The sequence below is a fragment of the Cavia porcellus genome, unplaced genomic scaffold (assembly GCF_034190915.1).
Source record: "Cavia porcellus strain 051 isolate PalLab524CR breed Dunkin Hartley unplaced genomic scaffold, mCavPor4.1 scaffold_13, whole genome shotgun sequence".
Classification (NCBI taxonomy): domain Eukaryota; kingdom Metazoa; phylum Chordata; class Mammalia; order Rodentia; family Caviidae; genus Cavia; species Cavia porcellus.
In genome coordinates, this window is record NW_026947496.1 from 5028544 (window position 1) to 5044863 (window position 16320).

The 16320-nt window shown below is 42.8% G+C and overlaps 3 protein-coding genes across 6 annotated transcripts in view; all 3 read right to left on the bottom strand.

Annotated features, from left to right (window-relative positions):
• The window catches only part of LOC101787510 (piggyBac transposable element-derived protein 1), a 22236-nt gene extending 19816 nt beyond the window's left edge, over positions 1–2420 (bottom strand). Inside the window, 1 exon segment of the mRNA XM_063259754.1 lies at positions 2301–2420. Coding sequence (XP_063115824.1) covers positions 2301–2330 — 30 coding nt within the window. The 5' untranslated portion in view covers positions 2331–2420.
• Zscan26 (zinc finger and SCAN domain containing 26) overlaps positions 1–10104 on the bottom strand; it is a 15773-nt gene extending 5669 nt beyond the window's left edge. The window contains exons 1-5 of one of the 4 annotated variants that reach the window (XM_023562133.2): positions 9969–10104; positions 9311–9423; positions 3815–3893; positions 2694–3017; positions 2301–2418 (exon numbers count right to left, since the gene is read on the bottom strand). In XM_023562133.2, coding sequence (XP_023417901.2) covers positions 2301–2418; positions 2694–3017; positions 3815–3826 — 454 coding nt within the window. In that variant the 5' untranslated portion in view covers positions 3827–3893; positions 9311–9423; positions 9969–10104. Of the gene's footprint in view, positions 1–2300; positions 2419–2693; positions 3018–3814; positions 3894–9310; positions 9424–9623; positions 9648–9884 lie in introns of those variants that run through there. The other 3 variants (XM_063259766.1, XM_063259767.1, XM_063259768.1) reach the window with 3 other exon arrangements.
• A 3934-nt stretch (positions 10105–14038) lies between these two features.
• Positions 14039–16118, bottom strand: LOC101787654 (NKAP-like protein). Its single transcript, XM_005000621.4, has one exon. It carries the CDS (start codon positions 15615–15617, stop codon positions 14451–14453), a length of 1167 nt encoding a protein of 388 aa, XP_005000678.1. The 5' UTR covers positions 15618–16118; the 3' UTR covers positions 14039–14450.
• Positions 16119–16320: the final 202 nt, after the last annotated feature.

The following is a 16320-nucleotide window of genomic DNA, read 5'->3' on the forward strand; positions in this document are numbered from 1 at the left end:
GTGGGGTGGGGAGCCTGAGGATTTAGCTCAGCGGCATAAGTACCTGCCTTGCAAGCAGGCATTCGTGAGTTGGATCCCCAGTACCGATAAAAATGAAAAAGACAGGAAAAAAAAAAAAAAAAAACAGTGGGAAAAACTTGCAGTTTGACTAGAACATGTAAAACTGGAACAAAGGAGTGTGGGGTTGCTATGGAGATGAATACCTTTAAAACCAGGTCAAGCACACTGCAGCAGGGCAATAGAAAAGATTTGACAACATCTCAAAAATTGGCTGTATCGCACTCGTAAGGAGGATAGGTATAAAAATGTACACTCCTTAGGAAGATTTTACTTTGAGAAGAGAACATCAGGGACTGTTCAGACAGAGCTGCGAAGTAGTGCTTGTCCTCATGTCACTACATTTTCCATCCCCATCCCCACCACATCTCATTCAGCTAAGAATTTGCTTTGAGTCTCACAGGAGACCTTGAATTTGGACTTTTGAGAGCAATACAGATAGATTTACAAATAAAATCAGTCATTCATCATAGACATTCAGCAGCCTCAGGAAACAGAACAAAGCCCTGCCTTTTCAGCTTGATCTGAAAAAAAGAAGTACAGCATGACATGTAATGTGAACATTTACACAGTATGAGAAACCCTAGAGCTCTAGGAGCATAGGCAGGAAAACAAACCCAGGGAAGGCTAAAGGAAATAAAAGTTAAGACAGGTCTTGAATGCTGAGTAGGAATTGGTCAAGAAGTAGGGGAATCAGTTACAGGTAAGGGCAAAAAGGCAGGAGGCTCACAACAGCAAAATGGCACAAAGCAAATGAAATGTAGCTCAGCATTCTATAGGAACACCCAGTGTGAGACAGCGAGACACAGGACAAGGAATTGTCCCAATCTGGGACAGTAGTGCAACCATCTCTGTTAAAAGGCTTGAAAGCCTGGGACCAACTGTCCATGCCGGTGAACACAAGGCTGAGGGAAAGGATGTGTCAGAGAAAGCTGGGTGAGGTCTTTGGTGATGGGGACTGGGAGCTGCTATGTATAATGACTTTTTTTCTTATTTTTGTTTCTTAGTTTAATGATGGAAGTTTTCAAACATCAGAAGAGCCAAACTGGGTGCAGTGATATATGCATGTAATCCTAGCACTTGAGAGACTGAGGCAGGAATATCAAAAATTCAAGGCCAGCATGGACTACATAGAGATCAAGGCTGGCCTAGATCACATAGTGAGTCCCTTTCCCAAAAAAGAAAAAAAAAAAAAAAAAGTAGAAAGGGTAACAATAAGCTCAGTTAAAGGTTAAAGAAACATTCATGAATTTGTTTGTTTGTTTGTTTGTTGAGACACGGTCTCCTCACTACATAGTCCAGGCTATCCTTGAACTCACTATGTAGTTTAGGCTAACCTCAAACTCAACAGCAATCCTCCTGCCTCAGCCTTCCCAGTGCAAGGATTACAGGTGTGCACTACCACGCCTGGCAATGAATTTGTTTTTAAATGATAGAGAAAGAACAGGAGGTAAATGAACTTCTGTGGAAGTACCAAGATGACAGGAAAGAGAAAGAGAGTGAGCAAGAAACGGGTATTGTACCAGACCATAAAGAAAAAAAGAAACATGTAAGGAACAGAACGTGAAAAGATAGCTTTCGGTGACAAATAAATGACAGAACAAAAATAAATGAATAAATTTTAAAAACCAAGTGACATTTAGAAGTAAAAAAGTGATTTATAGTAACTTGAAAGAGATAAGAAAAAATAAGTAATGAAAAAAAACGAGTAATAAAATGTGGGCTGAAATTCTTTGCTTTTGGGGAGAAAGCCTTCTTTTGGTACTGAGAATTAAACTCAGGACCTTCCACTTGATAGACAGGCTCTTACGCTGCTGAGCTATATTCCTGGCCCAACAGGCCTTTCTTCCTCTTTATTAGTGCATTAATTGTAGAATATTGGGCTTCATTGTGGCCTTTCTATACATAGACATTACATACTTATATCCATCTCTTTTACTTTAAAAATTTATCCTACAGTAAAGGGAAGACCATTACAGTGAGGATCTAGCTTCACCTTTCCTTGGTGTTTGTTGAACTAAAAGGCTTGAGTGATGGATTTCTTTCATATTTTGATTGTGGCGCTGATTAGAGGACCGTTCTCCTTATACATGTGTGAAAACTCACTGGCTAATTCAAAGAGCACATTTTTGCTGACATAAGTTACACTTCAAAAAACCTAAACCCAAAGCAAAACACGAAACTGCACATATGCTGGGCAGAGCCTCAGAGGGCCTCACATTCGGAGGCAGCCCGCGTCTTACCGTGCTCTTCTTTAGGCTTCGGACCTTCATACCCAGGCAGGCTTTGCTTCACCTGCTCTGCTCCCAGAGGCTCTGGCGCTTCCACAAGCAGTGACTGCTGCTTTTCCTGGTCTGGGTCCTAGAGACAATGAGGTACGTGGACACATGGGTTCAGGACATCATCCTTCAGATAAACAGCTCAGCATCAGAAAGGGATCAAAGAGAAATCTCAAAAGGGAAAGGGGGAAACAGGGAACCTGGAGCACATTCATCTTCTCCCAGAACAGGTTAGGTAAGGTTAAAGGAAACAGAACCAAAGCTGAGCAATTCTCCACCCACTCTGTGCTTAACTTCACGTGTCTGGACAGAAGCCTCGATGCTGCTCTCCTGCAGAAGAACACATCTGCCCTTTACCTCTTGCTGTTCTTTTCCTCCACGTTCCAGCTGCAAGTCCTCTAGCACGACCACCAGTTCCTCCCCACTCTCAGGATGCTTCTCCTGCACGTGGGCCTGCAGCTCCGCAGGCAGGATGGCCAGGAACTGCTCCAGCACCAGCAGCTCCAGGATCTGTTCCTTGCTGTGGGTCTCAGGCCGCAGCCACTGGTGGCAGAGCTCTCGGAGCCGGCACAGCGCCTCCCGGGGTCCTGCAGTTTCTTCATAACGCAACTGCCTGAACTGCTTGCACAATGGTGCCTGTCCAATGCCTGTGCCGCTTCCTTGCAGCTGGAGTCCCTGTTCCTAAGCAGAGTAGTTGTAACAGGAACTTACAGGTTGCTTTTGCTAAAAGCAATGGATCTTTACTTGGGCCTGCCACTGTTTCCTTTGCTACTTTAAACTGTGAGTCTGATTCCTGCTCGACTCTACACACAGATGTTGAATCATTCAAGGAGTATCAGCCCTGAATTTATCCAGCCCCTCTGGGCTCCCTTCAAGGCTAAAAACACCAAGGTATGATTCCAAGACGACTGTATTAAAGGTAGATCATCCCAGGATGATCTACCCCGCTCCCCAGGCCAGGAGTGATCACCCCATGACGGGAACCTAGCCTTTCCCCGAAGTGGGAGGGGTGCTCCACGATGGGAATGAAGGCTGCCCCCCACCCCAAGGAGAAGCAGTCATCTCTCAAGGACCAACAACCTCCGCAATGATTTATCCGAAGCCAGCAAATGTTGCCACAGAACCAGAACCGAGTTCGTAAGTGAGCAGACAAGTCTGACCAACAGCTGGGGTGTGCATACTTCTTGCCCCCCAATGTTTGTCCTTGCCCCTGAAAATGCTGAAGCTTTGATGAGGCAAGGCTTAAGACAGTGGTTTCTGTGTTTCTTCTGTGCCCACTCTGAACAAAAAATTCCTGACCTGTTTCACCTGTCTTTCCCTGACGGTGCCTTGTCTCTCAAGGTGGTGGGCACCCAAATCCAGCCTGTTGGGACCCCAAGGGTCAGGCCTCTGGCCTAGGACCCCAATAATGCACTGATCTTCCTTCATGACCAGAGGCTCCCCTCTCTGATTCAGGGAGCCAGGGAATGGACACTCACCATGGTAGCCATCCTTAGGCTCCAGGCTGGTTTTTCTGCTTTGGATAACTTTCTTTTGGCTGTCTCCTGAAGGCTGCTCCTAAAAATACAGTAACAAGAATCATACAATAACAATAGCAGCAACCCCTTCTTAGGTTTATAAATTTACATTATCCAATCACTTATCTCCAAAACAGCCTTTTTTCTAAGCACATAAAATTAGAAAACTATTACTGCAGACTACCAGCTACCATAGTTCGTGTAACAGTTTTTAAAAACAAACATTTTCAACTCTTATTGTAGTCAAGGTTTACAAGGGAAAGGATTACAGGATACATAATTTATAGGATTGTTTTATAATATTCACCCAAAGAATCAAATGTAAAAGAGTGTAGGAGATCTATTCATATACTAGCGACTTTAAGAATCAAGCTGAGGACCTGGATCCCATGGCAATGTCGTGCATAAGTCCCGCTGAAGACTTGGAGCCCATACCAATGCCTCCCACAAGTCCAACCGGAGGCCTAGAGCCTACAATGTCTTGTGGAAGTCTGTATCAAGAACCTGTTCTGGAAAGCCCCACAGGTCAGTGGTGGAAGAAAGTCTGCCAGAAGAATGAGGGATCTGTACTGGAGCCAGGAATGCTCATGGTAAGAACCAGAGCTCCACTAAAAAGAACCATCGCCATCCTCTGCGATAACAAGGTGAGAATAGCCAAGTTCATATCAGGAAAACCAGTGCAACAAGCTTCTCCAGGAAGACAAACAACTCTCCATCTGCCCCTTCGGTTCTCTTTATATGCTGCTAGCAACAATCCTCAGGTGGGGCCTTCCACACCCTGCACCATGCTGACTGACTCAGTTCAGCTGGGTTTTACAAGTTGACCTTTAGTTAATCTACAACAACCCTCAAAATAAATGACTCAGTGAAGACCACAAATGACTGCTAAACCACTGAGTAAAGAGAGTGAGAACACAGGACTTTCTCCGTCTCCAAAACCACCAACTGACTGGGTGCTAATTACACAGGGGAAAGAGAGCTCCCTGATAGTCAAACACTTAACCAAATACCAAAAGGAGAAACACCAGTAGACAACTGACATTATGTGCCTTGTCATCTACAAAAAACGTTTACCATGAATCCAGTAAAGAGGAAGTTCTAAGATAAATGCAAATGCAATTCATTTACAAGAGACAACAGAATACCACCTGTGAATTTGTTTTAAAAGCCCACTAATATTTTTTGAAGAATTCAGAAATCTGAAGGTGAATGATGGGCCAGAATACCTTAGGGAAACTACAGCACAAAAAACCATACAGGACCTGAATCTTGGTTTTATGTTTCCTTCACATAATACAGCCGCACTAATCTCTTTAAATAGTGATTACATCTGCTGCTGCACTACCGTGGCAGAACGCACTAGTTTCCACAGGGATCACACAACTTGCAAGCTGAAAATGTTTACTATCTGGCTGTTCACAGAAAATGGCTAACAACCCCAAAACAGAATTTTCTCAAGTGCACAAATAGCTTGTGGTCAGGAAAAAAATAGCCTTTTTCTCAGAAGATGCATGCCGAAACTTACTTCCAAATGTCTAAGGAGGAATAAGTTTGTAAAGTGAGAGAAAACATATATAGCAAAAGACTGACAACTGCTAATACATGAAAGTACTGATCAGACTAGTCTTACAATGATTTGAAAACTCAAAATGTGTATATCCATGTAGGCGGATATATGAAGTAAGTATACCTGCTTATGTGTTCATTAAAGCTGGTGTCAGAACAAGAATGTTAATAACTCATCTACTATTTACTGTGGACTAAAGTCCCTGAGTTGCTGAGAATAAAGGCCAACTCCTTGGTCTCTCCTGATTCTTAAGAAATCTTTTTTTTGGTGGGAGATTCTTTTGTTTTGTTTTGAGACAGGGTTTTACTTACTACATACTTCAGATTGGCCTCAAATTCCTAGTGACCTTTCTGCCTCAGCCTCCCAAATGCTGGGATTACAGGTGTGTGGCACCACACCTGGCTCAAGAAATCTTCGGTATAATAAATTACCTATAAATAATTGCTTGCTATAAATACCATAGTAATTGCTTATTATAAGTGTGGGGAACCATTCAGAGTGCTTCAAAGCTCAAGGGCATCTAAGGTCACCTGAGGACATACTCCCAGCGTCTAGCTCAGGCGCACCATGGCATACGGTTATATAACCAAGACGTAGCCAGGTAAACACTCATGTGCTGGTTATGGCACTATGTAACAACATAAACATGAGATAACAATCCAAACATGAGATTACAAGCCATACAATAAAGACACAGGCACAGCACTCTTGTGCTCTGGCCCTCTCTCTGCTCCATGCTGCCTGCTGTTGTTGCTGATGCCTTGCACACGTGTGTTTTTTAATGTTGGGCCCTCACTTACGATATCTCCCTTGGGCCCCCTGAGCAGGCCAACAGCATGTAACCCACATGGTCCAGTGAACTAAGTGCCACTGTGAAGTGCGGCACACGATGCTGGCAGAGTGCGGTGAAGCGCCTACTTCTCTGGGGCAGGCCACAGGAATCTCAGTTGAGAAGGGAAACAGAAAAGGAATTTTTAGAAGTCTAACAGAAATGCTAGGCCTTCAGCATAGTTGTTATTATGCTGGGAAAATGTTACACAAGGTTGGAAACCTGGGAAACATTTGTATGTAAGGAAGAGAACTGAAAAGGAACTAGAGAGAAGAACAAAGATAGTATCCAGAAGACCAGTGAGCTCTATTTTTCTAAGTGTGTGGTGGCTCAAAAGGCTCTAGGCCTTGAGCAAGCCTGGGTTCCAAACCAGCCCTGTCACTTAAAAGCCACATGACCTTATGCTCCCATAGACTTAGTTCACTCATTTGTAAAATGAAGATCATACTCAAGTCACAGAGATTTTGAGTAAATGAGTAAGTGTAGAGGATAGGAAAAAAATCACTAATTTTTTCAGTAGAATAAGGAGGCAGTGGTCAAGAATACAATGCTCCAAGAAAGTGGGATGACCTAAATTTGACAAACTCAATTAAGAACAGAGATACCAGTCAGGAGGGGCAGGGCATTAAAAAAAAAAAAAAAAAAAACAACAGAGACACCATTGGATCTCTGCAGAGACCATGTTAGTAGCAGAATTGGGGACTAGCCCGTTCACCATAGGAAATAGGAAAAAAAATGAAAAAACAAACACAAAGACAAAGAAATACTTCTTTCCTAAAAATACTGAATGGAAAGACAAAAAGGGAACAAATTACAAAGGGTAATGTAGAAGATAAATATATTTGTGACTATCTTTATGCTAATGACTTACGTTTGAGACCAGATAGCTCAAGTGGCAAGACTTATAATTCCTTCTGCCTATTCCTTTTACCCTACATGTAAAAGAAGAATTCTGTAGGGAGCAGCTGAAGCTGGAAATTGATCACAAGTGTCGGGGTAAGCAAGACCCTTGTGAGAACAAACAGCGCCCCAGGCAAACTGATTCAGCACAAAGAATACCAAGCCCCAAAGCAATCCAAGCATTGGGTTGCAGGGCAAAGGGGTGTCACATGGCACCAACCTGCCTACACCCACTGTGTTGAGCAGCATCTTTCCTCCCATCCAGAGAGGGCTCCACCTGACCTCAGCTTTCCATCTCTTTACTTCTCAATCTTCATCATCCTCATTGTCCTCCCCTCACCCCACAACTCTGAGAGCTGCGCTGTTGTGGCAGAACTCACGTAACTGACCATCATCCCTTGCACTAGGTCTTTGGTGCTCTGGATTTTGTCTCCAAAGAAGTGACATAGTATCTGCCATGGGCTGACAAATGTCACTGAAACAATGTGCATGGGGTGGCGATGAGATGGAAGGCTCACTCTCTTAGTGGCTGTGCCTGGCTAGGACCAAACATCTTGCCGTTATACACTTCTGGATGTGCACATACTGACAATCCCAGCTGTTGTTTTTCTTGTGGTACTGCAGACTGAACCTAGGGCCTTCACATTACGCTTCATCCCAAGCATTGTTTCTTAATTTTGGTATAGTGACTTGGTATGTTGCCCAGGCTGGCCTCAAACTTGTGATTCTCCTGCCTCAGCCTCCTGAGGCTGCAGGGATTACAGGTGAGTCCTTATATTTTTGTTAAAAAAGGAAATAAGCCAGGTGTAGTGGGGTACACTTGTAATCACAGAACTTAGAAAGCTGAGGCAAGACTATAGGTAGTTTGAGGCCAGCCTGGAATATATCACGAGACCCTGTCTAACCCCATCTAAAAGACTTAAATTTTTTAAAGTGCTAATATCTTTATTTTCACACTGTCATGCCCGAGTTTATACTAATAATCTTAAAAGTGATGAAAAAGTCTAAGAAATTGATGATTATTAGCTAAAAAATAGAAATTTAGTATTGTAATAATTTCATCTTTCAACTCTGGACAACAGGTGCCTGGACAGGTGTATCTAGACAACAGATACAACATATCTGGTCAAACATTGTTTTGGATGTTTGCACATTTTTGGATGACACTGACATTTAAGTCAATAGACTGTAGACTGTTGCCCTGTATCGTGCCATGGGCCTTGTGTACTCATTTGAAGGTTTAATTAGAATAATGCTTGACTCTATCGCAAGTAAGACAAAGACCTCCTGTCTGAAGGCCTATGAGTTGAAGTAATCGCTTTATGGTCCTGCCTTCAAACTTGACCATGGTATTAGGTCTTCTGGCCTTCACAATAACATCATCCAAATTCAAAGTTCTCAGGTTTTTGGCTTCAATGAAAACTAATGTATTTGCTCTCTTGGGTCTCAAGTTTAATACCTCACCCTGAAGATCTTGAGACTTGCCATCTTCCATAATGACATAAGACAATTCTTATTACAAAGTTTTTCCAGATATCTATTAGTCACTCAATTGTCCAATATAGATACTGGTTCTGTCTCCAGAGAACCTTGACTAATACAAGTAAATATATACAGTATGATGCTGAATTAGTGGTGGCTGATTTCTATGCCATTAAATATCAACACAATGTATAATAACTTAATAACCTGTCTTCTGTGAGACCTCCTTCCTCTTAGTTGTCTGAGCCTCTACCTTTCATATCTCATGCACCTCATCAATCCCAAGTTCCACTGATTTCCTCAAATTCATCCATCCCCATCCCTTCTGCCACCATTTTCTATTCTCTACTGCCACTAGTCTTTCGGTTACAGCAAATTGTGTTGCACATTGCAATCAGTGGTCTTTCTAAACAGAAAAGGAGACATTAAGTCTCTGCTGTGCCTATTATACATAATGGCTCATCACTGCCTTAAGTACAAATTCAAAACATTTAATATGCTTTAAATTTTTCATATGATCTAGTCAACTTTTAGTTCCTCAAACTTAAAGTACTCTTGCTTGCTCCTGGGTGCTTACACATCCTATCCCCTCTGCCAAAAACACCTGTTCTCTTTCTTGTTAATGCCCACTAACACTTCGTTTCTCAGAATAATAAAAAAGGTGGCACCGCCGTTTTACCTGTATTCACTGGCTTAATCTTCACATTGCCCTTCAGACCTCTCAACTCTTCTCTTCTATCCGTAAGCCTTCTTGGGTTTATCTTCGCCTTCTTTTACTTATGCACTCGGCAACTGAACCAGAAGCAAAGCAGCACCATGATTTTACCAAACGACCCCTTTTATCACGTGACAGACCCAACACACTCTTTTATTTCCCAGTCTGTTCCCGTGAGGGCTTCCCACTTAAAGATACTCTGTTGTAAACGTACGGCAGATCACGCTTTTCCAATGCTTAAAGTCCTCCAAAACCAAGAAAAGCCCCAATTTCTTACACTACATAACGTCTTTTCCTATCCGCCTCCCTTACGCCGAATCGCTCGGAATCATCCCTGCAACGCCACGCTTCGGTCCCCAGTACCACCTGCCTCCCCTCGACCAATTCCCGGCCTCCAGCGCTCCGCGCCCGCCGCCCTCCACCCGCCAAGCCCATCCCCGCGAGGGCGCCCGGGGCTTTGCCCCTCCCCCCAGTGTCTCGGTGAGACCCGCTCTAACAGCGGCGGCGCTCGGCTGGGCCCGTCGGCGCCCGTGCCTACTGGCAGCTCCACGGGTAAAGCTTCTCCGCACTCCAGAACGGGCCACTCCCAAGGCCCACTGGCTGCCTCTCGGATCCAACTCACCCACAAGCCCACCTGGGACCCGAGCGCCAAGCGCTCCCCACGTCGCAGCCCGGCGCGCTTTCCGCTCCCCTCTAGGACGCTAGAAAAAAACCACGACTCTATGGTGCCTGCTTCCGCTCCATGGGGGGGCGGGGGGGGGGGGCTGGAAGCCCCGCCCACTTAGAAAGGGCAGGAGCACCTGGTTTGCGGGAGTCTTGTTGCTATTGCTCTTTTCACGTTAAACCAACGTTTATTTTATCCAAGGCAGGTATGTTTCACGGGTAGTTAGTAGCAGGCCTGAAGGACAAAAAGGGGTGTCTGACTTTAAGACATTAACTCCCTATACTTAAATCAAATTAAAATACCTGTATTTCTGCACTACCTATGTGTCTTTTGGTGTTTTGATTTTTGAAGCAGGATATCACTATGTAATTTAGACTGCCTTGGACTCTGTGTATCCTAGGCTGGCCTTGAACCTGCTTCATTCTCCCGAGTGTGCCACCGTGGCCGACTTTTCCTCCTACTATTACCAGACTTTTTTTTTCTTACCAAACTTTTTATCTTTAATAATATAAATTCCAGTAATCTATACGTTTTCATCAGGTCCATTTATGGGATATTTAAAATAAGAACTTCCTTTTCATATCATCTGTATATGCACTGTTGCAGTGTAAGTCATGCAATCAGGCATAAGCGTTATACATCTTACATTTTTATAACGATGCTTTCTGAGCACTTCTACCCTTACAGCCAGGTCTCATTTACTACTATCAACTTTGAAACAGAAAATCATACGGCCAGTATTCTAAACCAAAAACACACACGTGAATTCAATAAACTTAACCCAGTTAAATATTAGAAAATATGTAACTAAGTCATCATGTTAATGGGCTAATAAATCATGATTTTCACAAATGTATAAAAGTGCCGCGACCCAAGTGGCCCTTGTTCTTGGCATGAAGGACCTGGAGAGGATGAGAAAATGAAGAGACAAAGCTGGGATCAGATGGAGCCCTTACTCTCCAAATGGGAGGAAAGGTACTGCTTAACCAATGTAGCATGATTATTTTTATACTAGGAAGGATGATGTCAATTTTAGCCCCACTCCCTAGCAACCCATTGCTGGGATTGTCTAGAAGCCTGGTTGTTTTTTGGGCTGTAGCAACTTCTTCACATGGCTGACTCAACGCTCTTTGTTTTTGGGACAGTCGTGTCCTGGCCATGCTACAGTCCTGCACATGTGGTCAGCTTCAATGGCTCCCAACATAAAAGTAATCTAATAAACTTAATATGGCCAGGTGTGGTGGCCCACTCCTGTAATCTCAGCCCTTGAGAGGCTGAAGCAGGAAGATCACATTGAGTTCAAAGATAGCATCAGCTACATAGGGAATTCAAAGTCAGCCTGAATTGCACAATGAAACTCTCAAAAACAAAGCAAGAAAATATACAAACAAAAATTTCACTACATATTTCTCACTGAAAGGGGAAAATCCCAATAAAATGAGTAACTGGTACTTGCTTTATAAAGCAAAAAATAAATACATCTCAACCCTAAACCTTCCCTTATTTTCAGTAGTAAACCTAAATTCCCTACACATCTTCTGAAACTCATGCTGTATTCTGGTTTGGATCTTAAATGCCCCACACATGCCAAAATTTCATTGCCAACCTACCCACACCACTAGGATCTGTTGAAACTTTTAGGAGCTAGGGCCTTTTGCTTTATAGTCATGGGGTGAGCAGACTCCTTGGCCGTTCATTCACTGCCAGGGCTAGAATTTTATGCTGCTTTTCTTCCATTCTACAATGCATAATGACATATTCTGGGCAAAAACACTTGAAAGGAAAAGTTTTAATCCTTTGATTAAGTCCCCTAAGACAAAGATAAAACACAAATGACAATTTTCAAAATTTCTTTTAGACAGATTTACTGGCCAGGTCCCTCTTCAACTTAAGTATAAGTACCACAGAAGAGCTATGGAGCAGTATTACAGACAGTATTTGTTTCATTATGTGTACTTTTTCCTTTTGGGAAAAAACTCACCAATCTTACCTTAGCTTACCACTTAAAATTCATAGTTTCTCAACTGCACATTTCTTCCAAGAAAGACAAAGACATTTGTTTGGTTAATAGTGAAGAACAATTTTAGGCTTTATGGGGCAATATAATCAGAAAACCAATTCAAAAGACAAATAGTAGTAAAAAATGTTTGCAAGATTGTAATATAGACCTAACTTTTTATTCCCTAAAGTTTTTATGATAAATATGAAGAAAACCTTATAAAAGAATCAGTGTTATGGCTTATGTTTAGATGCCCATCAAAGCCCCATGCAGTCATAGGTGGGGCTTTTGCAGAGGTGGCTGGATCTAGTGTGTGTGATACTGGGATTGATTCATGGTGCAATGCTAGGATCAAGACACTAGAATTCAGAGTGTGAGTGCCACCATCCTAAGTAGCCTGGATAAGCTATAAAGGATAGATAGAACTGTGATCATCCCTTGTTGCTTTGCTACCTTCTGCCTGCCATGAACTTTCTCTCCACTGTGATACCACCCTGCTTTGGAGCCAGCAAATTGTGGACTGAAATCTTTACAAAGTGTGAGCTAAATAAACCCTTTCCTCCCTTAACCTTGGCCATTGGATATTTTGTCTCAGCCATGAGAAAAACAACTAAGACAATAGATAAAAATTATGTTAGCTGGGTATGGTAGTGCACGCCTGTAATACCAGCACTTTGGAGGCTGAGCAGGAGGATCACTGTGATTTCAAAACCAGCCTGGGCTACAAAGTGAGCTCAAGGCCAACCTGAATTGTATAGTGAGACCCTGTCTCAAAAAGACAAAGTTATAACATGAGCAGCTCAAAATTAAAAAAAAAGGATAGTAAAAATTACTAGTAATTACACAAAGGACACTCTACCTTAAAGAAATGAAAATAATGAAATGCCTTTTCACCTACCATGTTAACAAGAAGAAAAAGCATTTTAAAATAACAGTGTGGTGATCCTGTTGCTCTATGCATGATGCATCTCATTTTATTAGACAATCATATAAAAACTCCACTTACATTTTTATTATATTTTCCTCATTGCACTCCACTTACATTTTTATTATATTTTCCTCATTGCATTTTGTAAGTTATAATTACTTTTTATAGTCTATCTCCCCTAGCAGAATTACAATTCTGTAATGGCAGGGATCAAGACTAACTTGTTCTTTATTTCCAATATCTTCCACAGGGCCTAAACCATAGAAAACAACAAGTAAATTTTATCCCCTTGGCTCAGTAATTCTTCTTCAAAGTGAGCATTTCTAGATGACTTGAAGAATTCTTTTTGATTCAATAATTGTATTTCAGGTTAATACCCACAAAGGTTTTAAAAACCAGACTGTGTGTCAGACAAATATAGGACACATCATAAACATTCAGTGAAATATGGTTCTTCCATACAATGTAGTACTATAAAATCGTTAGAAAAATGAGACATTTCTATGTCCTAATCCAAAAACATTTCCAAGATGTACTGTTAAGTGAACAAAGCGTCAATCCTTGTGCATACTGTAGCAGTTTACTATAATGGAAACATGCAGATGTCACAGTGTGGTTTTCTTCAGTGTTCTCCAACATCTATTGGGGAAAACTTCAAGATGATAAGGTCCCATGTTAACCATGTGACACACTGGGGCAAAGGTGTCCTTCTACATTACCCTGTCCTACCAGATTCATTCTAGAAACCCACTTCTCAATTTTAACTCTGAGAATCTTACCACAGAGGTTTGAACAGCAGATTATCGAATGAGATGATGTAGGGTGTGGTTTAGTGGTAAACTAAGGTCTAAGGTCTGTTATCAGAAAAATATTAATAAATGAAAACAAAAGCCTTACACAGACTTTTCATAGCACTCGCTTTAACTATCCCTAGAACCAGTGAACCAGTCTCTCCATGCTCTCTTGTCCATGTAGTTTCTGCTGATGTGATCAATATTGATCATCTCTGCAGCTATCTCTTCCTTTGTACCTTCTCATATTTTTCTGTTGATAATCTAAATGACCCCAATTTATTCTTTAGAAGATGCTAGTACTCCATACTTAAGTTTTAAAAAATCTTATTTTATTGATAAAGCCTGTCTTCTTTAATCAGCAGTTGGGTTTGAATAGTCAAAGCCAGCTTTATTCTACAAAATGTCTTTGCATACACACAAAATTAGGAACAATACCAAAATGAAGTTTCTCTGGGGAAGGTATTCAGGGATTGTGATGACAGGGTCACTTTTTAGTAACTCTAGTCCTGTAATGTTTGCATCTTTTAAAAAATGTGCACATATTACTTTAGAAAAAAACCAATGTGCCCCCAAATTGCTAAATATCTCAAAAAGTAGCTTTTTCCTGAGGAACCTGCCAACAAAATACAAAAAGCACTGTAAAGAATTATAATACCAAGCATAAAGTGATCTTATAAAACTTCTGTTGTAAAAAGTCGTGCTGTGTAATAAACATATCTTTACTTGTCATCTTTCCCTTTCGTCTTTCTGTACACCATCTCTCGAAAGCTGGCTAGAATCTTATTCTCTCTGTTGCGTCTCTCTTCTTGGTTAAAGGATGCGAGGGCTCTCTTCTCATCAGCACTATAAATCTGGTTCTCTTTCCGCAGACGGACAGCTTCCATTCTTCGATGTCTGCTACCACTCATGACATAACCTGAGCATTCAAACGAGGCAATCTCTTCACTTGTCAATCCAATTTCACCTCTTCGTGGGATTCGCTTTCCAGCTTTTACATATTCTGCCATAGCAGCACCTTCTCCGGGAAGCAGAGCATGGCCATAACTTAGAGGCTTCTCATCTTGCGAGGTACACACTATGGGGGCTTCTGGACCAATTAATAAACTCGTGGTATCTGCAGTCTTTGATTGCTCAATCCAGATATTTTTTCGAAACTTCCCTCCTGAAATTCTACAACTTGTGTCATTGATATTTTTCATCCTCTTACTCTTTCTCTTGGATTTTGTTTCATGTTTTTTTCTCCTTTTGTTTTTCCTTTTTCTAACTCTCTTTTTATCATCATCAGAGCTGGAATTAGTGTCAGTCTCTGAATAATTGTCATTATCGGAATATTTTCTATGCTTTCTTTTAGAGGGCTTTTTCTTTTTCTTTTTCGAACTGGTCCTCTTCCTCTTTTCTTCGGGATTGGATTCTGAGTCACTGCTTTTCTGATGTTTTACTTCATCTTCAAATGGAGTCTGTTCATCGGAATCCGGCTCAGGAGGCTCTGGTGACAGCCCCCACACCTCAGGGGCGCCCAGCTCCCCAATCCTCTCCCTCTTCTTCAGCCTCCTCTGCCAACAGCTGTCCTCCTCTTTCTCGTAGTCTTGCGTCCACTGCCAGTCGCTCGCAAAGCGGTATCCGCCACAGTAGACAGAGCAGGATGAGGGCCCGTACCTGCGCTGCCCTGGGTCCCGCACTCCGGACACCGAGCGCCTACCTGGGTGGCAAGGGCTGTGGTCTGCTCCACTCCATAGAAGTCTTGGGCCGGGAGAGGGAGGTCCCGAAACGCCGCTGGTGGGGGGACACTCAGCCCACGGGGGTGGCGCGGTCCCCGAGGAGCTGTGCCACCGTCGCCGGGCGCCAAGGGTGCCCTCAGGAGAACGGCAACCGGACACCCGGCCCATGGGCCACGCTTCGGTAGCCAAGTCAGGCTGCGGTTACACCGGGCCCACCCTGCCGCGCGCAGGCGCACTGGGAACGCGAGCGTGCACGCGCACGCGCACGCGCGGCTTCCGCTCCCGCCGTCCGCTTCCAAATTCCGCTTCCCTCACGTTGCCCAATAAGACCCAGGGCGCGCAGCAGGGGGCGCCCCTTCGGCTAGGCTGGTGGTGGCTTCTACTCGGAGGTGGGCGGAGTGACAATGACGAGCCTGTTTTCAGGATCCACAGCCTGAGAATCCAAGGAGAATCCAAGGAGTTTGCCACCAGAGTTCAATGCTGCCGCAACACTGACCTCCTTCTTGCATTTCTGCCTTCCTTTGTTTACACTAACGCTGCGTCCCCCATTCTCACTGCCGCCTTATCTTTTCTTGGTGAAGGATCCCTGTTATCTTCGCTCCTGCATTTTTCTCCTTTGAAACTTGTGGCCATTTCACAATGGAAATACGTTTAATTAGTGACTTTCTAACCCTGCTTGTGCCTACTGGAAGCAAGCAGAATTTCTTTGGGAATCAAAGTGTTGTTCAGCTTCAGAGTGAAATAAGGATCAGACAGTATTTTAAGTCTTAAATTCATGGATGTTTCCATTCCAGAAACAGAAACATTACACAGATAAGTGTCTCCCGATTGAGGGACATTTATTTAGAAACTTCAAAGTTTGAAATCACTC